Here is a 25,062-nt window from a genome sequence, read left to right as displayed (position 1 = left end):
CAACCAGTCCACACACACCCTCCAAAGAGCAAAACACTATGGGAATTTAGCATTGCCCTGCATATTTTTGGACTGTGGGAGGAAACTGGAGCACCTGGAGGAAACCCATGCAGACACGGGGAGAATGTGTAAACACAGACAGTCACCCACCTGGGACCCTGGTGCTGTGAGGCAGCAGTGCTAACCACTGAGCCACTGTGCTCCCCACCCCCCACCCCATACAATAAATCAAGCACATTCTGCAGATTCAGTCCAGAGGCTTGGACATGGTCAGTCATAGAATAATAGAATCCTGACAGTGCAGAAAGAGGCCACTGAGTCTGCACTGGCCCTCCAAAATGCTTTTATACCCTTTCCCTGTAACTCCATGATAGGTTTTACCATGACAACCCACCTAACCTACACATCTCTAGACACCATGGAGCAATTTTTAGCATAGCCAATCCACTTAACCTGCATATCTTCAGACTGTGGAAGGAAACTGAATCACCTAGAGGAAACCCACACAGAGCAAGGGAGACTGTGCAAACCCCACACAGACAGTCATCCAAGGTTGGAATTGAACACGTGTTCTTGGTGCTGTGAAGCAGCAGGACTAACTACTGTGCCACTGTATCACCTTTGGGGCAGCCACTTGGGGCAGTTATAGTCACTTTCCTGTAGGGATGAGAAGCGGAATATTGGTCAGCACACCACCCATCTCGGCAATTTATATCCTACTTTGGGTTCTTTTCACCTGGAAAGAAAGAAATGGAGGGATTGAATGAGGACCAAATTGGAGGCACAACTTCTATGCCAGTGCATGTGGGGAAAAATTGGTGAGTTGTTGGAGTGAGCGAGTAGGCAGCACAAAGGACATGCAGGATTGGTGGTGTAAGGATGGATGAGAGCAACAGTGGGAAGATGTTGCATGTAGTAGTGACAGTTATAGAGCATGGATGTTGGTGTGAGATGGGTACACTGACAGAGAGTGAGTAAGTGTGAAGCAGCAGAGAGATGATGATGAGTGTTACCTTGACAAAGTGGAGAAGGTAATTGATCTTTTTCCTGTATTGCTAGGCATTCCTCCATATGACTGAGGCGGTTTTGACCAGCAGAGCAACCTCAGCCCAGGTTGGTAGGTTCTGGTGTCATGATGTCCACTGCTGATCCTGGGAGTGGAGGATGGCCATGCTCTGTATCTGCTCACTCAGACCTCCAGACCCCTGTCTACAAACCAAGTGCTAGTGACCCTTTCTCTGGCAAATATCATTCACCATGCAGGGCAGCTCCAGACTTGATGTGCTGAGCTGTGTGCCCAACAGTGGGCCTGTGGCAGGGTAAAGGTATATTCAATGATATCCCATCAGTGGTGAGTTCTTTCAGGAATGGTAAGTGGGAAATAGAACCAGGTTAGCATCAGTTGAGTGTGCCACGATAGCAGTGGTGTAGGGTTTATTGAGCTGAATTGGGCATGCTATGGTGAGAAACCTCACCAGACCTCAAGGAGAGAAACTCTCCAAGAAACTCAACAAACTTGGCACTTAGCTAGAATATGATAATATTCAGTTCATGGTTTGATTGCATGATGATAAGCTACAAGGCTAATTTGTGAGGTCAGATTTTCCATTTAACGTGTGCACACAGTTTAGTTTCATAATCCTAATGTTTTGCAATGTTGTCTTTATTTTCATTGAACAGTTTTAATTCAAATCGAAATCCCAAATTCGGCATAGATTGTACTAACTCGTGACTTCGTCTACTTTTGAGAAATTCTTCTGATCATCACATGCTACAGTTATTTCACGTTTATGGTAGTAAGCTTTCATAAAATTGTTCAAATCTTTTCAGAACTGGCTCCAAAGTTGAAATCGTGATGTGAAAGGGATGACACAGGGAGTTTTAAATATGTGGGAAGCTAATAGTTCCAGCTTGGAAAGGGGAAGATGCATGGTCAAACAAGATTAATGTCAACTAATATCACAGATTCTACTTTGACAGTCAATTGTTTACTTGTAGCAAAACAAAATTTACAAAAGATGTCAGACCAGAATCATATTTCCAAGACTTCCTGTGGATGAAGCAAAAGCATGTGAAGAATAATACCACATCATTAGCACAGTCCAATCAAAAAGGTAGACTTGTACATTTGTGTAGTTTTTGATGAAGCTGTATGAAAAGTGAATTAAGTATTTTTGATTAGGAGTGGGATTTTTTGTTGTGGTAAATGTAAAAGGGCAAAGTTTTGTTTTGTAGTTTAAAATATAAATTGTTGACTGAAATAGCAATTAGTCAATGATACTTTTAGTTTATTTGTGACAGTAAAGCCTTAAAATATAAAGTTCTGTTGTGTCATTCTTCCAAAGAATAGTTTTTTTTAAGGCAATTGATCTCCACTAAGATTAATGCAAGATTTCATTGCTTCATGGGAGCACACAATGTAAAGAAGATGTAGTTCATGTGCTGAACTGGAGCTTGAGCACTGAAAGCATGTAATCTGAAGGTGACCACTGGATATAATATAATCTTGAGGAAAGGAATAGGGCCAGTTGATGAGCAGTGGAAGATATTAGAAATGTAAAGGAATTAGAAGAGAGAGGACAAAGCCCTGCAAAACCCCTTAATTATTGGAAAATGTTAAACAACGACTTATCAGCTGCGACAAAATAGAAATGATTCAAAATTAAGATAACGACAGGGATTACGTTCATGGGAAACAATATGACAGTAACTTGTTTTCGAGGTAATCTAACACAATCATGGATTGCTTGACAGATATTCAAGAACAAAGCTGAGTTGATTAACAGCCACATGCTGATTGAAACAGCTATGTTTAAAACTACAGCCATAAACAAAATGTTAAAGACCTTGATCTTTAAAGAAAAATCTGTGGACTAGCAATACTTTTCAAAGCTTTGGAAAATATTGATATTATAAAGGTATTTTAAGGGAAAGAATTCAAGAAGAAATGTGCTGCATTTAGTACTGTTACTGTATTGTCTTAAAGAGCTGAAGAAAATCTGTTACTCTATTGCTTTGGAGCTCTTATTTAAAGGTAGTTGTTTGGGTGCAGTTGTTTTGTAGCACCTTCTCCTACTGATAGGCCCTAAAGCCTGATAGGTTGACATGTATTAATTGGTACTTCATGAAAATATTGTCCATAATTAAACTAATGCAAGTTGAAATGTATGGTAATGAGACAACAGACCAATTTTCAAACTCCAATGTGACTGCAAAACCTTTCAGGATGTTTTGTGATACAACTCACTTTTCATTGGTGCTTGCAATTAGTGTTATGAATGATTTATTTCTGTTTACTTTATGAATGTATTTTTTACTGTATTGAAGCATTTAGTGTCAGCAAATATGCAGTATCAAGATGTTTCATAAACTTATGGTAAACATTATTTATAATTTGCTGTTAATAACACAATCCAAACTTGTATTATATTTACAGTAGCAGTCAGTAACTAGTCCTAACTAGGTTAAAAATCACACAACACCAGGTTATAGTCCAAAAGGTGGACTGGTGTTGCGTGAATTTTAACTTTATACAACCCAATCCAACACCGGCATCTCCAAATCATAGTCCTAACTAGTTTTCTTTGTCACAAATTTTCACCACAGAACGCTGTGTATATAATATTAACTAACATAAAATAATATTAACATAAAGAAAAAGGCCTATGCCCTTACAAGGTTTATTTATTTTCCTCTTGTTCTGACAGCTTTGTAATTTGCAGGAGATGTTTCTGAACCTGAGAGCAGTTGACCATATAGCCATTCTTAGTGTGAGTGTCTTGGCAAGCTTTCAGACTATAGTTGGCTAATCTGTCCTCATCCTCCTTTGTGGCAAAAGTTACTGATATACCAAGCAACAGTAGGAACCCTTCGAATTTAATTTGCTTATGTATTTATAATCAAGATCATTGAATAGCTACGGGATCCTTGGTTCAGAATGGAATAAAATTGAAGGATTTCTACTGTTAATTTGAAGACAATGACCTCCATAGCCTGTAACTGCTCATCTCGACACTGGATAATATCAGAATTGAGCATTGTCTTATGTTCTGTCATGGTTAGGTGACCTCCCAGCAATGGATTTGAAGTATATTTGAATAGTCAAATACCTATGGAATCTCATAGCAAAATTAACCAAGTGGGAAACAAAAACAAATGTGTGAATAGCTCTGTGACTTCTTATGGTAGCCTTTGGTGAATAGAAAATAGAATTGAGGCAGGGACAGACAGCCTCCTTGCTTTGTCAGATATTAGCTGTTCTGAGGAAGAACTAACTAATAGGATTGCTTTTGGGTGTGAACCTTGAACTAAATTAGTTAACTTTGGAATTTGAAAATTGGCATTGAGATTATGACTCTTCCTTACACCGAAGTGCCTGTCCAGAATATATGCTCAAAATTCAAATTAAATATTGCCAGCACGAGAAGCATGTGATAAAGAGATTAACAAAGTAGAGTTATTGCTGTGTTCACCTACCTTAAAATAGTTCCCATTAAATAATCCCTCAAACTGATGTATGGATAGAATGTAATACCTACTTAAAAGCAGAGAAGGAAGAAGAGAGAGCGAGAGACTGTTTTTAATGATTTGAAGGATCCATAATCAGAAGATACAGATTTGAACTAATTGGCAAAAGAGTCAGGCATAATGGGAACTTCTTATGTAAAATGTGGTTAGGATTTGCACTGCCAAATGATGTTGTTAAAACAGATAATTTGGTAGCCTTTAAAAGGGAATCAAAAAAGTACAAGAAACAGAAAGACAGTGAAGGGATGTCGGGAATGAGTAAGGGAATAGGACAAACCGGATTGCTTTTTTAAAAAGCCAGTGATGGCTTACTGTAACAAATGTGTGTTGTCCAATTCTAAATCTAGTGGACATGATTTAAAGATAAACTGTGCTTGCATTTGAATCATAAAAGGAGCATGTTCTTTGGAGAAATGATTTTCTTTTCATTTTTAAAAGCGAAGAAAACATGAATCATCTGAATCAGTTGCTCATTTTTAAGCAAGCAAGATAATTGTATTGGGCTTCAATCAAGACTGGAAATTTATTATTTGGAGGGAGAAAATTAAACTTTTTTTTATTTTTGTTTCATTTGGAGATCAAAGCTATTTAATACAGAATGAGAATTTTTCCTAAGACCTACCAACAATATTTTCCATGAATCTTTCAATTGTGCAAAGTGATTGCATATAGCTGAGAAAATGGTGAATCGACAGAGGGCAAATTACGTCAATATCTTTGATCATGTATACTCAAACAATAATTGTCGTCCATTCATTACATACTTTTGCATTTTTGATTTGAAAATCTTTTGAAAGTGAATTAAGTTGCAAGTCAGTAGTAGTCTGATGTGCATGTGTGGGAGATCGCGAACCGAATGATATTACAAACTTACAGCTAATTTGGGTGAGGGTCAGAACAGTATTATTTAGACTGCTTGATGACCTCCGTACTTCGCATATTTTACCCATTCATAGCTGCAGCTCCTGCATGGCCACTTGCAATACACCCACACTGGCATATCGTTCTACAAATTAAATAATGCTTTGTTTATACTTCTTATGCTTTTCAATGGTTGGACAGAGGTCAAAGCAGCAGGTAAGATATATTTCATTCCACTGAAAAGAAATGTCAACCATTATATACAGCTTGCCAAAGTGAAGATTATTCTCTGAAGCTGTAAAATTAAGAGCACTACGTTATATGGTTGACCAATTTTTAAAAATATTCTAGAAATTACCATATAAATAATCAAAACTTTACAGATAAACTTATGAAAAGATGGCTGTTGACTGAATTTGTAATTGATTGCATTACAGAAACCTCAATGTATTGCCCATTACAGAGAAGCCTTGATTATCTGAAGGACATGGGCGGGGAGTATTTTGTTCAGTTAATCGAATGCCGGATGACATAGTTAGCCAAGCATCTTGCAATCTTGTTTGGATAATCCCGAAATTCGGTTAATTGAATGCTGGATAATCAAAGTTCCTCTGTATTATGGTTTGATCTAATGTTACTTAGAAACGTCTGTCCTAAGGTTTGTTGGCCTGACTTAAATGTAATGTTTGGTTGCTAAGGTACAGCTCCTGTTTGTCATAAGGAAGGTAATATGATACTAATTTGAAAACTGCTGAACTGAACTTGCTAAATGTTTGCTGCGTCGTTGAGTTAAATTACAATTTATTATTAAGGAACACAAAGCCAGTTTTATGCTTCACTATGAGTGACCAGTATCTTCAATCACATTGTACTTAGTAATTTTCTTAACGGTTTTCTTTTGAATTGTGAGTTGAAAATCTAACCCTCTTTATCTCAAATTAATTCCATTAAAAAGATTAAATTGATAGTATATATCACCTTTTATCTTTAAATGGAAAAAGAACATTAGCTTAAACTGAGTATAAATGGTCAGGTTTTTAATGACGGTAGGTTAGTAGTAAATTTTAACCTCCAATTTCTTTGTTGCATATAAAAGCTTTAGAAAATTGTATGGAGTCCCATGTTCAAATATAGTTTGTACTAAAACTACGCGTATTAAAACAATGATTTATTTAGAAAACAAGAATGTTATAGCAATTTATTATGTTAATTTAAATTACACAGAAGCTCTTTTGGTGATAACAAATTCCCTCAAGCAATGAGATGAAGGACATTCCTTTGTTTGTATTAGTGATTGAGGAAGGGATTTTATGCCCGAAGGAAAAACACCTGCAGCACTGAAATGGGGAGCTGAAGCGTCACTTTAACACCTCTTGCAAAGAATGATACTTCTGACAATGCAACATTCACTGGAGTGTCAGCTGACATTGTGGAGTAGGATTTGAATCAATTATGTTCTGACTCCAAGATGTAGTCAACTGACTTAAGAGGGGATAGCATGATAAAGAAACTGGCATCATACGTCTTTAATTTATATAGCATCTTTATGCAGCAAAATGTTCAAGAACAGTGATTCAGACAAAGTTCTGATGAACTGTAGGACGTTTCATCATTAAATGGTTTGTTCTGGTCAAAATATGCTAGTGAGTATGAACAAACAGTGTGAACAATTCTTGTTAAACAAAATTGAAATCTTGTATGCCATGACATATTATAACTTTCCATTCATTCGCACACATTAGTTATTTAAGATTTAATACTGCAGTAAGTACTTTTTACAATTTATTTTCTATTCATTTGGAAATCTTTTTGAAGTGATATATAGATTTAAGAATTTTAACGATAGCTCTCATGAAAGATACAGACAAATTTTACTTTAATCCTTCTTACTAACTATAAGACTGAGTAGAAGTAGAAGAATAGAAGGAAAACATTTAAAGGGTAATAAAAGCAGGGGTGCTTGTCTGTTAATTTGATGTATCAAAAAGCTGGCTTAAGCTCAATGAACTGAATGCACTCTTTCCATTGCTGTACCTTAATTCCCTGACAGATATGCAGTACTATGGATCTATCATTTTCATAGTAAACTAGAACAGATCATACTATAATAAATTCTCTCTAAATCCAGTGGCTACTTATCGTGGATATTTTTAGTTATAGATCGCAAATTGAATTTGAGAAATTAATCAGGTTCTGTTTTTCTTCTTTATGCACTAATTATTGTTTTTAAATTGACATGCACTCTATTCATGGAGGAAGTTTTGGCCGAAGGGAAAAAGATTTGTTGTATCATCTTTTTTGCTTACTGAATTGTTTTATTTTCAAAGATCCCAGAAAGCATTCGTGGCCCAAAAACAGGGGGACCTACTGCCACTTTGTACTTTATAAAGAAAACAAGGACACAATGGATGCAATTAATGTATTGTCTAAATTTCTAAGGTATGTTTACATCTCTTTTACACCAAATGTTACTATGTATTACAGAAAGATATGACTGTTCTAGTTTACAGTTTATCTAAATAAAGATCAATTAAATACACGCACATTAATACACATTGGTAGATCATTATTTTATATTGGGGGGTTGCATCAAGTTGCATTATTTTGAGGTCACGCAGAATATGTATAATAGGAATGTGAGGGAGGAATGTGAAATATGATGGATGGGGAAAAGATTTAAGCTGTGGACTGGAGGCAGATAAAGACAGGGAAAGGAGAGGAGGAGGCAACTAGTGTTGATGCTCTGGCAATGTGTTTATATGGTACACCTGCAGGCAGTATGATAGGTTTGACTATTTTGGAAAGCCTTTCCAAGGCTACCATGGAAAGTTCAGTAAAATGCATTGGTTAAGTAATTATTTTGATAATGTGCAACTTCAGCATTTGATTGCATGCACTGTAAATAATCTGATCAATTTTGGATGTTTTAAAATCACTCGTGGGTTGTGGGGGCTTTGCAACCTAGGCCGGCAGTTATTGCCCATCTCGAGTTTTCCTTGGATACAACTGAGTAGCTTTCTAGGCCATTTCAGAAAATAGTTAAGAGTGAGCCCCATTTCACATGTAAGCCAGATCCGGTAAGGACAACAGCCTCTTTACCTAAAGGACACTAGTGAATAAGATCGGTTTTTATGACAATCGACAGTGATTTCATGGTCATCTTTAGACTTGTAAATCCAATTTCTTTTATTTAATTCAAATTCTGCTATCTGCTGTGATGTTGAACCCAGGACTCCAGAACAATACCTGAGTTCTTGGATTACTAGGCCATTATCTTCCCTTGAAATGCTACTTTAGTTGTTGAAATAACAAGTCAGTTCATTCTCTTGCTGTTTTTTCAATGGGTCATTGCCTAACTTGATTACCATTTCTAACTGCAGTGCTGCTTACGTAGATTTCTGCAACATTATGGAATCATGTTTAGAAGTTATGAACTAATTCTTTTCCATATTTTGTTGTCTCTCAGTTCTACTGTATTTAACTCAAGCTCAAATCTCAGCTGTTGGCTTTCAGACCAGAATTATGCATTTACAAAGCTTGACACCTTTTTCAAAATATATTGTATGTTTTTAAATGTTCATGTTTATCTATCTAAAGTATTTTTCTGTTTAATGTTTCTGCAGAGTAAAACCAAATATATTTTCTTACATGGGAACCAAAGATAAGAGAGCTATAACAGTACAAGAAATTGCAGTTGTAAAGTAAGTATTGCCAAACAAGTGGTGTGTACTCACTGAATCATTTTTCTGATATATTCTTCACCCTTTCTGGACTGTCAAGGCAGTAGAGATGAGAATTTACAGACCCACAAATAGTGAACCAAACTTTGATGTGGCAGAAATTATGATTTTACATAGAATGATCAAGTGATATATGACAATGCTGCCCCTTTTAACAGGGTTATGTTTTCCTTAGTTTTTTTCAAGAGAGTTCATAAAGGCAGAGATGCTGATTTGTTTGGTAATAGTTACTTTGAACAATGGCAGGGGAGTGGCTAGTTCTTCCCATTCAGGATTTTAAAAGTTTGGTTTAGTTTTAGCAAAAAGTCAGAAAATTGCTGGGGACTCAGAGAAGCGGCTACAGTGAAAAGAGGTGCCATGTTTCAACAGAGGTCTTGCTTGAACTTTGTCTCTGAAAACACCTACCTGTAAGAAGTTATGTTTGAATTTACCTTTTGCCAAGGGGTGTGTTTATGGGATGTTGCAGGGATTGGAACAGCTTCCCTAAGTTGCGATATTGTATCGGTTGGGTCATCAAATAAGTTAAGATTTTCTAAATTCTGTTTTCCTTTGTGCGTATTTCATCCGTAATGTTTAAATAAATTGTCTTTTTTTTAAAGTTGAGTAGGTTGGCCAGCTGCATCATTCCTGGAATATCCACTCTACATCTGCTTCAAAGATGTAGCGGCACGGTGGCACAGTGGTTAGCACTGCTGCCTCACAGTGCAGAGACCTGGGTTCAATTCCAGCCTCAGGCGACTGACTGTGTGGAGTTTGCATGTTCTCCCCGTGTCTGCGTGGGTTTCCTCCCACAGTCCAAAGATGTGTGGGTCAGGTGAATTGGCCATGCTAAATTGTCCGTAGTGTTCGGTAAGAGGTAAATGTAGGGGTATGAGTGGGTTGTGCTTCGGGGGGTCGGTGTGGTCTTGTTGGGCTGAAGGACCTGTTTCCACACTGTAAGTAATCTAACCTAATCTAAAAATATAAAGGGAGTCTGACCTGGTCCATAACAAGTCCAGCAGCATATCTGATTAGATACGCACTTGTAACAAGGTGTTTTGTCCAAACCTTGAAAGTGTTTGCTTTTTAGAAATTTTCCATGGTATAGTTACACTTTATTCTAGGTATTGTAATTGAATTGGACTGATTCTTTTTGAAATATTTAATGTATGAGCTTGTGAGCTGCCAGTGCTGGTTACATCAGGCCATTTTGTTGCCTTCAACAGCTATGTTTAAATTGTATTAATGGGATCAGGGACCACAACCATTGATTCATGCTAACAGCACCTATAATTGTTTTCAGCACCTTCCATTGTTGATTCCAACTTACACTGGTGGATTACACACAGTCATTTAATATAGAAAATAGGAGCAGGAGTAGGCCTTTTTGCCCTTCAAGCATGTTTCAATATGATCGTGGCTGATCATCCAACTTACTTCCCTGCTTTCTCCCCAAACACTTTGATGTCTTTAACGCAAAGAATTATATCAAACTCCTTCTTGAAAGCTTTTGGCCTCAATCACTAAACCTTCCACAGACCTATCATTTTCTGGGTGAAGAAATTTACTCCTCATTGGTTACTAGACAAGGGAATAAAATGTTTCATTGAGGAGGTCAGTTGTGTGAATTAATGCGTCTTCATTTTAGATACTTGTTCAAGTCCACATTTGTGACCTGCATATTTTCAAACTGATGTCATTTCAATTATATGGAAATCACAAGTTTTATAGCTTGAACTTTGTTTTAGGAGGTATCATGTAGTCTGACAAGAATGAATGAATTTCCAACGTCATGCAAATGTGATATGCTTGAATTCCTTCACAGAATCACAGCAGAGAGGCTTTCTCATCTTAACAAATGTTTAATGAACTTCAAGCTAGGGAATTTCAGTTATAAAAAATATCCCCTGAAGTTGGGCGAGTTGCAAGGAAATCATTTTACAGTTGTTCTGAGGTAAGGGTCATAAGGAATAAGAAAAATCTATTTTATTTATAATTTGTACATTAATGTTTGTTATATTCTTGAAAAATGAACTGTGTATCATGGAAACCATTCCCATTTCAAATGTTATGCATGTTAATAGTTAATCCCTTATAGATTGCTTCACTTTTTATTCCCTTTAATGTCACACTGCTTTATTCTACAAATAAAGATGACCTGGCTATGAATTATTCACATGATTGTGGTACAGATTAGCAGCAGAGAAATAAGGAAACTTAAATAGAAAGCTGGGTGTAAACAGGATAGGAAAATACTACAATCCATTTGGCTGATACCAGAAACTAATATTTTTTAATTACTCACTCCCACAAAACCTCAACTGATTCCTTATTAAATGTTTCCAAAATAACTGCATTTTCTGGCAGTTGCTTCCATATATTCATTACCCTTTGTGTAAAATAGTTGTCATGGAACTTAGTACTAAATTTGTTTGGAATCCAAATTTATGAGATTTCTTTGTCTTATAATTAATATCACATCAAGTGACACAAAATTTTAAACTGTCTGTCCAGACCAGATTTTTGTAGTGCCTTTGATTTTGGAATGTTCCTGAACATTTATACAATTGATGTTCATTATTCCCCTGTAGAGTCCGTTATCTCATGCTACTCAACATTTTCCCCTGGCTGGACTTCAATTTGCTTTCCCTTTTCTGTACCAACTCTGCTCTGAATATTCTCATATTCAAAATTTTAATTCTGTAAACCTTGCTGTGTAACATGATGACCAGAATTCTACTGTGTCCTAGATGTGACCATTCCTGTAGATTCGTTAGACGCGTTATCAGCTTCTGGAATTTGCTCAATCTGCTCGGCTTTCTTTACTACTTCTTCACATTGCACTATTAGTTTATGTGAGTAGTCCATCATTTCTTTTCCTGTGTTCTGCCGTAAGGCCTACACATTCACTTCATTGCATTCCCTGTTTTACTTCTCTTCCCTAATCTTATTATATTTATTTACTATAAATGTCATTTCTGACATTACTCAGTTAATCCAGCGTGCTTCATAGTTGGTTTGGTTAATGAATTTCTTGACCCCTTCCACTCTAGCTGAAACTTGTTCCAAACTCTATGTATAGCATCTGAAAAGTGTATTACATTTGCTGTCTTTTAATAGCACTATTTATTCAATTTTCTTCAGCTTATTGCTTTAAAATCTGCCATTGTAAAGTTGAATGTATCTATTAGACATTTTTATTTCCATGGTAAGCCTAACATTAAGCTATTATATTATTCTCACTTCTGTAAAATAATTACTCTTACCCACTTTATTACATCCTGGTTTTCTTAATACTTTTCTCAATAGTGCTCCCATTCACATCACTTTCTTGGCTAGTGACTCCTTGTAATTGTCCAATATTGTGTCTCAACAATCATATTGTTGTTGCTTTGATTGCCATCTGTTTGAAGAGTTGGAGTTATCTGGAGCGGAGTTCTCAATGGCATTTGTAATCAATAACTATGAACGAAACAGGTTAGCTCTCTGTAGAAATATTACTTGGTGTTTATTGTATTGGTGTTTCACGAGAGAACCTTTTCGGCACCTAAATTTAAACAAAATGGAACTGCTAAGGGGAGAGCAGACAACATGATCTCTTCCTGAACAGTATGAATAACACAATTAAACATAATTTATGTGAGTACATTGCTAATATCCTTCTCATTGCACCCTGGATACACTCCCCTGTTTAATAATGATTCCACTAATTGGAAACATTGTATTTCAAAGGCTAATGCCCTGGATATAACAGCATAGGTTCACTTATGCTGCTTCCAGGCAACTTTTAAAGCTAAATGTTGTCTCAAAACTTATGAGTTCTGCAAGTCTGATTCATTAGAATGACTAGGTCTAAGTTGTGCAATATGCCACCTACCTGTGTTGAAGTTCAAAAAATAGGATATATCTTGTTAACTTGTCACTAGATGATGGTAATATGGCTTCACCTTGCTGCCTACTTTTGTGACAGTTGTCAGATGGAGATCTCCCTTTATATGGCTATTTGTCAGATCCATCTTAAACTTCTCTCATGGAGCCAGTGCTGCATTTACGTATTTCTCTGAGAGCATTAAATTACGAAAGAGAAAATTCACTGAGTTTAGATTAAATTATGATTGCAAATGAAATTACATTACCATTTAAATAGAATGATCAATAACAGAATATATGGATATCCGTTTTAAACCCACAAATAATCTTGTATTAAAGTTCTTATTATTTTTGTACAGTATTCAGATAGGTGTAGTTTCGCTATAGTCAAGATTAGAGTGGTGCTGGAAATGCACAGCAGGTCAGGCAGCATCCAAGGAGCAGAAGAATCGATGTTTTGGGCAGGAGCCCTTTATCAGGAATGAGCATTCCTGATGAAGAGCTCCTCCCTGAAATATCGATTTCCTGCTCCTCGGATGCTGCCTGACCTGCTGTGCATTTCCAGCACCACTCTAATCTTGACTCTAATCTCCAGCATCTGTAGTCCTCACTTACGCATAGTTTCACCACAATCTTATTAACTTTATTTATTAGCTGCAAGTTAAAACTACAACCTTGGAGGCAGAAAATAAAAATGTCACGCTGTAAGTCTGTCTTAATTGGAAATATAAAATGTGTCATCGTTCACGTTTTTCTGCAGGTATGATTGCTTGTCTCACACGTGCATACAATGGCATTTCAGAAGTCTGAAAGTTGAACTTTATTAATGAGGAGTCGAAAAGCACAGTCAGCATTAGACTTGTTTATTTGGCAGCAAAAACAGCTGAGTAATGTATTAAATTGCGAATAAACAGTTAAAGGACAAAGTGAAACATTAAGATCTTTTTAGAACTGGTGTATTTTGGTTTTAGCATGATTTACCTCTCTGTACAAAATCAAATTTTACCCATTAATCTTTGCAACTTGACATGGACAACTTTAATAGTTATATTCATTTTATTTGTAATTTATTAGGAATATCACTGGATCAAGTGAACAGGTAGAGCAAGCAATGACTTCACTGAGGGACGTTGGATTTATTAACTATTATGGAATGCAGAGATTTGGAACAACAGCAGTTCCTACTTATCAAGTAGGAAAGTAAGTTAAATCTTCCTTTTCTTAATTACTATAGAAATGGTGCTATATAGCACACTGCTCTGAAATATAGCAGAGGTTAATTATAGAGTCATAGAGATGTACAACATGGAAACAGACCCTTTGGTCCAACCCGTCCATGCCGACCAGATATTCCAACCCAATCTAGTCCCACCTGCCAGCACCCAGCCCATATCCCTCCAAACCCTTCCTATTCAAAAACCCATCCAAATGCCTCTTAAATGTTGCAATTGTACCAGCTTACACCACATCTTCAGGTACCTCATTCCATACACGTACCACCTTCTGTGTGAAAATGTTGCCCCTTAGGTCTCTTTTATATCTTTCCCCTCTCACTCTAAACCTATGCCCTCTAGTTCTGGACTCCCCGAACCCAGGGAAAAGACTTTGTCTATTTATCCTATCCATGCCCCTCATAAAAATTAAGGATAACAGCTTTATGATAAACTTTTCAGACTGACAAGTAAGTAATAGCCTATGGGATCCAAGACAAAGTTGAATATTGGAACCAAAATTGGCTAAGAATAGGAAGCAGAGGGTGAAGATGAAGGGATATTTCTATGAGTGGAAGTTTCTATGTAGAGGAGTCCACAGGGCTCACTGCTAGGGCCCTTGCTTTTTATGGTGTCTATTAACAATTTGGATTTAAGTGTAGAGGTTATGCATGAGAGTAATTTTGTAGATTACTTGAATATTGGTGAAGTGGTAGTGAAGAGGACTGAAAATGTGTTGCTGGAAATGCACAGCAGGTCAGGCAGCATCCAAGGAACAGGACTGAGAAGGGCTTATGCCTGAAACGTCGATTCTCCTGTTCCTTGGATGCTGCCTGATCTGCTGCGCATTTCCAGCAACACATTTTCAGCTCTGATCTCCAGCATCTGCAGTCCTCACTTTCTCCTAGTGAAGAGGACGACAGAGACTATCAATAAATCGGTCAAATGAGTAGAACAGTGACAAATGGAATTTAACCTCAAAGTAATGCACTTGGGGAGGGCTAACAAGTGATTACACTACTAATGGTAGTTCCCTGGAAAGTACTGGAGATCAAAAACACCTTGATGTGCATGTCCACAGAATCCTGACGGTAGCAGGTAGTGTAGATAAGGTGGTTAAGAAGGTATTTAGTAGCTGAAGCATAGAATGCAAGAGCAAGAAGGATTTGCTTGAACTATATTAAATACTGGTTTGGGCATAACTGGGGTACTGTGTGTGGCTCTGGTTACCACAATATAAGAATAATGTGATTGCAGTTGAGGACATTTACGACAACGCTGTCTGGGCTGACGAGCCTGAGCTGTGTGGAAAGAATTGTTAGGCTTTAAAGTCTCCAGAGCAAGTAATAGTACAAAGAGTATGGAAAGGGCCAGGTATATAATTACAGGCAGAGCAGAAAAGGAGACGACTATGAGGAGAGGGTCACTGCAGGACTGAGGGTGTTAAATGCCTGCAATATACAAAACAAGGTAAATAAGCTTATAGTGCAGATTGAAATTGGTGGGTACAATATTGTGGGCTTCATAGAGACGTGGCTGCAAAGGGATTAGAGCTTGGAATTGAGTATCCAAGGATAGGTGTTCTATCAAAAGATGGGCAGAGGGAGTGGAGTTGCTTCGTTAGTAAGAGTTATGGAAGTTGTGTACAGGCCACCTAGCAATAGTCAGGACATGGGGTGGAAAATAAATTAGGAGATAGAAAATGCATTTTTGAAAGACACTATTACAATAATTATGGGGATTTCAATATGCAGGTGGACTGGGAAAGTCAGGTTGATAGCAGATCCCAGAAAGGGAATACGTGAAATGTCTATGAGATGATTTCTTTTGGAGTAGCTTGTGGTAGAACTCAGTAGGGAATGATGTGTAATGAGATGGACTTGATTAGGGAGCTAAAGGGAGAGGTGAGTTTCAGTGTTTTTCACCCTGAGGGTTGTGGGAGTCTGGAACAGAGTGCCTGATAAGGTGGTTCAATCAGAATCTCTCATAATATTTGAAGCAGTATTTAGATATTCACTTGTAATGCTACAGCCTCCAAGGCTATGGGTCAAAAACTGCAAAATTTAATTTGTGTCGTCAGACTAGTGTGAATACAGTGGACTAAACAGCCTTTGCTTGTACTTATTTATCTAAAGAACCATGAGCGGCACGGTGGTTAGCACTGCTGCCTCACAGCACCAGAGACCCAGGTTTAATTCCCGTCTCAGGCGACTGACTGTGTGGAGTTTGCACATTCTTCCCATGTCTGCGTGGGTTTCCTCCGGGTGCTCCGGTTTCCTCCCACAGTCCAAAGATGTGCAGGTCAGGTGAATTGGCCATGCTAAATTGCCCGTAGTGTTAGGTAAAGGTGGGTCGGTGTGGACTTGTTGGGCCAAAGGGCCTGTTTCCACACTGTAAGTAATCTAATCAAAACTATGATGGCAAAGAAACTGTCAATATTTATAGTTTTCAGATAGTACTTTCCCTGTTCCCATTCAAAATAATGATAATTCACAATTAAACATACCAAACTCTCATCCTGAATGACTGTCATATGCTTTAAATGAGCATATTTTTGAAGCACTTCTGCCAATAATATCCAAAAATAAAGGAGAACAAAAATAGTTTGCATTTATTTAGCAATTATGTGCTGTTATGGCATCTCAAAATGCCAACTTAAACTTCTGAAGTGTAGCTAGAAGTAGCAGCCAAGGTGTGCCCAGTAAGGTTTTACAAAACACAGTAAAATGAATGACCAGAGAACTTATTTTAGTGATAATGGTATGGCATATGCTCAACTGAATAATTAGGTAAGATCTAATTCCAAAAATCCCACTTCTGGTAATTTAGCATTAACTTCATTGCAGTATTGAAAGATAGGATCAAGCTAGATTGTAACCACATCTCTGGTGGACTGCTTGAGCTGCTGACTATGAGGTGCGAAGGCAAAATCAGTCATGTTAGATCTTAGTCTTTGTTTGAACCTAAGATGTTAATGAACAAAAGTAACTTTTTCATCTTCGTTTATATTGAATATAGCAGCAAATAGTATAGATTTATTTAATAAACCTTTGCCTTATCAATATTAAATCACTTTGAAATCTTAATTAATGGTAATGCTGCCAAAATATTTCCCTTTGCATGAAACTAGTTTCATACTGAAATGTTATATTTCACATTATAATTGAGAAACTAAACCTGATGAGCATATGCAATTTAATTTTCCCTTCTTTGCTATAGCACCTCCACCCATTTTTCTCCCCTTATCTTTTACCTTTTCTTCAACACATCTTCCGTTTCCATTCTATTCCTCAAATAATTAAACGTAAACACTGTTAAGGATGAAGAATCACCTATATCCTTAAGACACTTATAAGCCACTATTCTGTTTCTCTGACCAGTTCTGATGAGAGGTTGCTAACTCCCTTCATACACTGCTTTGCAAAGGTAATGACAAGCTCTAATCCCTGTTGATTTGATTGATAACACCAAAAATGATGTTCATCCTCGAATTGCAGAGTAGTTTGCACTGTATCAAAATTCAGCCAAAACTTTGATCACCAGTGTGTATTAATAACATTGCACTAAAAATGCCATCAAAATTATGATGAAGCTTTTCACATTCATTATTTATGTGCTCATGCTTTAGGAACCTCTGGTGAGGGCAGATATATAGATATAGAATCTCTACGGTTGGAAACAGGTCCTTAGGCCCAACAAGTCCACACTGACCAACAGAAGAGTAACCCACCCAGACCCATTCCCCTACATTTACCCTGACTGATGCATCTAACCTACACAGCTCTGAACACTATGGCCAATTTAGCATTGCCAATTCACCTAACCTGTACATCTTTGGATTGTGGGATGAAACCGGAGCACCCGGAAGAAACCCACGTACATATGGGGAGAATGTGCAAATTCCATGCAGACAGTCGCCTGAGGCTGGAATCGAATATGGATCCTTGGTGCTATGAGGCAGTAGTGCTAACCACTGAGCCACTGTGCCACCTATACCTTCCCCATTCAAAAGCTTTGAATAGTGTCTACTTCATGCATTTGCATGTTTCATATTGAGCTTGCCCATTTGAGTCCAAGTTCCTTTTCATGATGTGATGAACATTAATTCACACCAGTAACCTTTCTGGCATTGAAGTTACCTATTAACAAAAATGAAATTACCTTCCTTCAGGTTTTAATCATTGTTGGAAATAGTTTTAAATTTAAAACTATTTTTTAAACTTGCTGTCTGTCTCTTTTTTTTCCTCTTCCTATACTCAATTTAACATTGAATTCAGCACTCTAAGTTGCACTTCTTTCTTCTGTTTCTGCATTGTTCACTTTACAATCCATCCATCTATTTGTTTACTGAGACGAACAGTTGTTTGTTCTGTTTTCACTGTAGATTGTGTAGAGGTCAACTCTTCTGTATCGTCATGCAGTGCAAAGTTTTGTCAGCCTTAAATGGGCAGGGGCGCCGTAAGAGGCCTTTGTTCGCAATGTTTGAATTTGTGTTCTTGAGCTTTACTCCTGCAAAACCAAAACTCAAGATTCTCAGAGCTGCTGTGCCTCACTTATGTACATCAACAGCCTCAATTGTATGCTCTAATTGTCACCTCAGAATTTGCCTCAATACTCGTGTCCACCAGTATTTTTAGGGTATTGTTTTTTGTTATCAGTACATTTTTCTCTAAAACCACATTAGAGCACTGAACCTCTTTTAAATCATCCATGCAGTTAATTAACAACTCAATTATAGGAACGACTGAAATAAGCTGGCTGAATTCTCCATGAATCTTTTCACATGTTAAGACTTGTGTTTATCATTCTGTTATCCAATGCACAGCCAAATGTCTCACTTGTGTTAGTTTTGAAGAAATCAGGAGAGTGATCTAAATTGGTTTCAATTTATGAAGACTGGAGTCGAATCTAATTTGGTTCCGTCACTGAGATTGCATGAGTTGTACATTTTCAGAAGACTTTTACTTCTTATGTAGACATAGTAACTCCACACATTTGCAGTTGGGTTCAGTTTTTTCTACATTGTTTGTGTTGATTCAGGGCCTTTTATTTTGTTCTGTTTGAATTCCTATTCCATTAAAAAAACACTGGTGGCACCATCAATCATTATTATTATTGGTTCTATTGCACTTGTAGCATCCTTCATTATTGTGAGAACTGGGTGGGGGAAAGAAACTGATTTACATGTTTAAATTCCACAAAATTACAATAATTAATTCAAGATATGTTGTTCTGTTTCTCTTACATTTGCCATTATTTTCTGGCAGATGACGACCTGTTCTGTGTTTTGTTGGACATGTGTTTTGATTGTCATAACTGGTTGTATTGTTTAGAGCAATTCTGCATAACAAATGGAGTGAAGTTGTGGATCTAATCCTAAAACCTCGACCTGGAGGTAGGAATTGTTACATATATATCCAGTAATACCAAATATCTTCTTAATAAAGAAAATTTCTGCATTTGTTTGTTAAAGTTCGAAAAATGTTTCAAAGTACTGCTGGCTTGCTTTAGCAGAGAGAGGTTATCTTGTAAAATGCAGAGAAGAATGGGCTAAAACCAAGGATCCTGAGGCTGCACTGAAAAAGCTTCCAGTGAAACGGTGTGTAGAAGGACAGTTACTGCGAGGGCTGGCAAAATATGGAATGAAGAACATTGCATCAGCATTTGGCATGGTAAGTTGATTCATACTTGAAAAGAACATGACCACCACTGGTTGTACTAGTTTCTCTGCTGTAAATTCTATGTAGTCCTAGTCACCCACTTAAATTCAAATAATTATTTTGCTGTGTTTAAATAGGATTGATATAAATTTAATTTTTATCCAGGTTCTGAAGGAATAGTCATGATCTGTTGAGTTCTTAATGTAATTGTTGAAAGCTTCTCTTCACTTGCAGTGAAAACAACCTAGGAAAATTAAGCCTGTGAACATGAAGAGATTGTATATATTCATTATTAATAACTTTAGGTATCAATTTAAATTGAATCTACTCAAAAACTTGAAGAAAAGCATTTTATCTTTTGAAATTCTTTGGATATCTAGGTTTTGAATGCTTGGGATTTGAAAAAGTCATTTAGATTTACCATTTCTTTCTTTTCAGATTCCAAGAAACAATCGACTAATGTACATTCACAGTTATCAGAGCTATGTGTGGAATAAAATAGTGAGCAAAAGGATTGAAGAATATGGACTTAAAGCTGTGCCAGGAGATTTGGTACTGAAAGGAGGTAAATTGAATATTCCTTTTTAGTTGGGTTTGTACAATAACCTATCAAACCTAGCCATGTACCTGTATAAAATTAACAATTAGAGACTGAATAACAAGTCTCACTGCTTAATTTGTACTGTAAGGTTAGTGATGAAGTGCTGAGTGTACAAATAATTTTGATGTGCACAGAATACCATTGAATCAGTTAATTGTTATAAGATAGTAAACACAGCATCACAGATTTTAATGCTTTAGCACAAGCTGAACACATTAATCTGGGACTAGAGTTGCACATAGGCTAGAGAGGGTAAAGTCAGCTGGTTTCCTACTTAAAGGGCTCAGAATCCTAGAATCCCTGCAGTGCAGAAATAGGCCATTCAACCCATTGAGTCTGCACTGACTCTCCAAAGAGCATTCCACCAAGACCCATCCTATCCCATAACCCCACATTTATCATGTCTACTCCACCTAGCCTGCACATTCCTTGACACTATGGAGCAATTTAATATGACCAAATCACCTAACCTGCACATCTTCGGACTGTGGGAGGAAACTGGAGCATAATCCAAAACCCACCTAGACACGGGGAGAATATGCAAGCTTCACACAGTCACGCAAGGCTGGAATTGAATTCGCTCTCTGGCATTGTGAGGCAGCAGTGCTAACCAATGTGCCACTGTGCTGCCCTATTAATGCATCAATTTAAGCTCAAATGCCAGCTCTGGCAGCTTTTATACTGGATCTCATACAAGATTGATACATACTGCATGAATATGTGAATTCTAAGCACTCAAGTTACCTCCTGTATGGTGTTGCATCTTTCAATCTGGTAGATTCAGGAATCACATTCATCTAAAAATGTCAAAGCTTTATTCAAACAATGTGAACATGACATATAATATCAGTGAAAATTGTTTGCTACAAGTGTTAATTTAAAATTATATTATAGAACATGCTTAGGACTGACAAAAGCTGCCTGTTTTGTTGATTTTCAGTAACAGCAGTTCCAATTGAGGACTCTGATGTGGAGAAACATACTATACATGACGTAGTGATGCCCTTGCCTGGATTTGATGTTCTGTATCCAAAACATGAAAGTAAGTTATTAGCGGGTGATTTATTCAGTTAACATGAATTTGTATAACATGCCAAGTGTTGAAGGAAGGTTGTACTTAGGGCAAACCCAATAATACAATATATTGAAGTACATGGATCTAGCAAACCAGAATACACGTTCAGTCGTTGATTTATTCTGAGTTTTTGGTCTCGAGTGTTCATCCTCAGTGGGAGGTGCTCTATATGGGAGTCGTCCCTTTCATCACCAGGGATTTGGCATGAAGGGTATTGCAGCAATGCCGTGCAATGGCATATTAAATAATTTATTGACTCCTAGGCTACCTGTATATTCAATGACTTCGAGAAGTCCATGTTTCATGTGTACTCTGGTTGTGCCAGATTGCAGCCCCTATTTCAGTATTTGAAAAGACTGTCTCAGAATTTGGGTTGCACTTCAACCCTTAACTCCTGATCTTTGGCCAACTCGTGCAGAGCAATTCAGACAAGTTGGAGGAACTCCTTAAGGACTGTTCTTAGGCCTGGAAAATGTGACCATTTATATTATAGGCAACAGAAATGGAGAGGGCACTTATACCTGATTGCCTGCTTCTTTTCTATTGTTATGCCCAGATGTCCCTAGGGAGTGAGCTTGAGTTGTCTACTAGTGTGCTTTGAGACTTTCTGCAACTGGTAAATCATTTGCACTCTCTCCAAAACCTCTATATTCTGGTCATAGGCAACCAGAACTGTGTACAATATTCTAAATATGGCCTAGCTAAGGTTCTGTACAGCTGCAACATGACTTGTCAATGTTTATACTCTGTGCCCCAACCAATGAAGGCAAGCATGCCATATTCCTTTTTGACCACCTTATCCACTTGTATTTACTACTTTCAGGGAACTGTGGACCTGTATGCCTAGATTCCTCTGTAAGCTAAGGGTTCTGCCATCTACTGTATACTTCCCTTCTGAATCAGATCTTCCAAAAATGTATCACTTTGCATTTGAGCAGATTAAACTTTATCTGCCAACTTTAGTCTCCAGCCTATCTACAGAGGAACCTTGATTATCTGAATATCAGTTATCTGAAGGAGATCTTGAGGACCCAATAGAAACATTACATCAAAGACATCTTTCCAACATATCACATCTTTTGTTTACAGTGATTAAACAGGCACCCGTCTCCAAATGACTGACCTCCCGCGCTCTCTCTCTCCCCACACTTTTCCTGGAGTTCTACACAGGCGTGTACCCTAAACACCAACCCCCAAATATTCTCTCCAACATTGTCTTATAGAGGGCAAAGGTGAAACCTGTGTGCGCAGGGGGGTTGTGGGGGCTCACATGCTGTAAGCTGCTGCCTCGTCTCCTGAATGGGGAGCAGACTTTAAAAAAACTCCGAGCCCCAGAGGAAAGCCAATGAATCGATTATCCGATCGAAACAGTGCCCGCCCATCTCGTTCGGTTAATCGAGGTTCCACTGTATATGCTGTTGGATCCTCCTCAATAACTGTAGCTTCCCAAATCTTGTGTCATCTGCATCTAGCTTTGGATGACTGTGTGGAGTTTGCATGTTCTACCTGTGCCTATGTGGGTTTCCACCGGTGCTTCAGTTTCCTCCTATAGTCCAAAGGTATGCAGGTTAGCTTGATCGGCCACTGCTACTCTCTATCTATGACCAATCCAATTGTACATCCATTTTACCAACTCATCGTGGATCCCATGTAACTTCACCTTTGTAAAACTTGCCACGAGGGACCTTGTCATTGGCCTTGCAAAAGTTCATTTAGACAACATCTTCTGCCCTGCCCTCATTAATCATCCTTGTCAGTTCCTCAATAAACTCAACCCAATTTGTGAGGCATGCACAAAGCCATGCTGCCTATCCATATTTCTCCAAATGTGAGTAAATCCTACCATTAAGAATCTCAGATTATCCCTGTTGCTCTTCTTAAAAGAAGGAGCAACATTGGTTAGTCTCAGTCCTCTGGAATATCTCCTGTGACTAAAGAGGATTCAGAGATTTTGTACAAGGCCACAGCAATTTCTCAATTGCCTCCCTCAGCATTCTGTGACAGATCCCATCAGGTCCTGGAGACTTATCTAACTTAATGCTTTTCGAAACACTCTACCTCCTTTTCTCATATTGACATACCTCAGAATATCAACATACCCCTCCCAAGACTCATCATAAACCATGTCCTTCCTTGTGATTTAAAGTGTTCATTAAGGAGCTCAACCTCTTTCTCCAGCTTAATGCATAAATTCCCTCCTTTGTTCTTGAGTGGAACTACCTCTCCCAAGCTACCCTCTTGCTCCTTATATGTATAACACCTTGGGATTTTCCTTAATACTGTTTTCCAAAGGCATTTCATGTCCCCTTTTTGCCCTCCTAATTCCTTGTTTGAGTTCTTTTCTGCTATCTTTGTGTTCTTTGAGGGCTCTGTCTGTCTTCAGTTTCCTAAACCTTTTGTAAACCTCCTTTTTCTCTTGTCATCCAGAATTCCTGAATCTTTATTTTTCATTTTCACATGAACATGCTGGTCCTGAACTCTAATCAATTTACCTTTAAAAGATTCCCACATGCCAGATGTGGACTTACCCTCAAACAGCTTAATTTGTTATGTCAACTTCAAGAGAGTTTAGGAACCAGTTACCATCTGATTGGGGATTCAATCTGTAGATAAGAAAGGCAATCTGTACTTGTACTGTGTATTAAACCTACATTTAAGACAGACTGACTCCTACTTCTTGCTCAGCAGATGGATATTTACCAGATTAACATGCTGGGCAGTATGCACTACTGGACAATGCTGGTGAAGTTCTAAAAGTCAAAGAAAAACAAACTGAGTAGATTTCTTTTTTTTTGTTAAATTCACTTGAGATCTATTGTGTCAATATTCTTCCAGCAAGAGTTTGATTATTGTGTTTTTCTACAATTTTGATGGAACATTATTCAATGTTTTGTTTTAGAAATAGAAAAAATAATCAGTTAATCTTACAAAGTTGCTCTCAATACTGTTTATTGTCTGTCTGCATGCCATAGATTTAAAGTTAACTTTTAAAAATTCTCCAAAGAAATATTTACTACATGCTTGTTTTACTTTCACGTTTGGGATTGTGTTCTTTTACAATGATTTCTGGCTTCTGAACATTTTTTGTGTTTGCATTGTTCTATACAATAATTACTGATATTTACATAATATGGGGCATTTACATAATGCATAAATGGCTATTTATAATAATTGTTTGTGTCTGTGTTTGTTTATTTTAAGTTGGCAAGGCTTACGAAGAAATGATGGCTGCAGATGGCTTAGATATAAATAATATGAAACACAAGATTAGAGATTATTCCTTATCAGGAGCATACAGGAAGATCATTATTCGCCCTCAGAATGTCACCTGGTGAGTATTTATTTAAAAAGTACACAAATGCTGATTAGAGCTAGTATTTATTCAAGTATTAATGCTGATTAGTGTTAGTATTTATTCATTATGTTTAAGATGAATGATGTTGATATTCCCTTCTACATTAAACATAATTGTCACATATTTGTGGGCGGCACGGTGGCACAGTGGTTAGCACTGCTGTCTCACAGCGCCTGAGACCCG

The 25,062-nt window shown here is 37.5% G+C and overlaps 1 protein-coding gene across 5 annotated transcripts in view; it reads left to right on the top strand.

Annotated features, from left to right (window-relative positions):
- The window catches only part of pus7 (pseudouridine synthase 7), a 59,520-nt gene that overhangs the window by 26,449 nt on the left and 8,009 nt on the right, over window positions 1-25,062 (top strand). For 4 of the 5 annotated variants that reach the window (XM_060843148.1, XM_060843150.1, XM_060843149.1 and 1 more), the window contains 9 exons: window positions 7,716-7,827; window positions 9,012-9,089; window positions 10,933-11,061; window positions 14,052-14,177; window positions 19,522-19,583; window positions 19,700-19,860; window positions 20,287-20,413; window positions 21,390-21,491; window positions 24,726-24,855. In XM_060843148.1, the coding sequence (XP_060699131.1) occupies window positions 7,716-7,827; window positions 9,012-9,089; window positions 10,933-11,061; window positions 14,052-14,177; window positions 19,522-19,583; window positions 19,700-19,860; window positions 20,287-20,413; window positions 21,390-21,491; window positions 24,726-24,855 (1,027 nt within the window). The remainder of the gene's footprint in view (window positions 1-7,715; window positions 7,828-9,011; window positions 9,090-10,932; window positions 11,062-14,051; window positions 14,178-19,521; window positions 19,584-19,699; window positions 19,861-20,286; window positions 20,414-21,389; window positions 21,492-24,725; window positions 24,856-25,062) is intronic. The other variant, XM_060843147.1, reaches the window with a different exon arrangement.

The sequence above is a fragment of the Hemiscyllium ocellatum genome, chromosome 23 (genome assembly GCF_020745735.1).
Source record: "Hemiscyllium ocellatum isolate sHemOce1 chromosome 23, sHemOce1.pat.X.cur, whole genome shotgun sequence".
Lineage (NCBI taxonomy): Eukaryota > Metazoa > Chordata > Chondrichthyes > Orectolobiformes > Hemiscylliidae > Hemiscyllium > Hemiscyllium ocellatum.
This window is presented reverse-complemented; position numbering and strand designations above follow the sequence as displayed.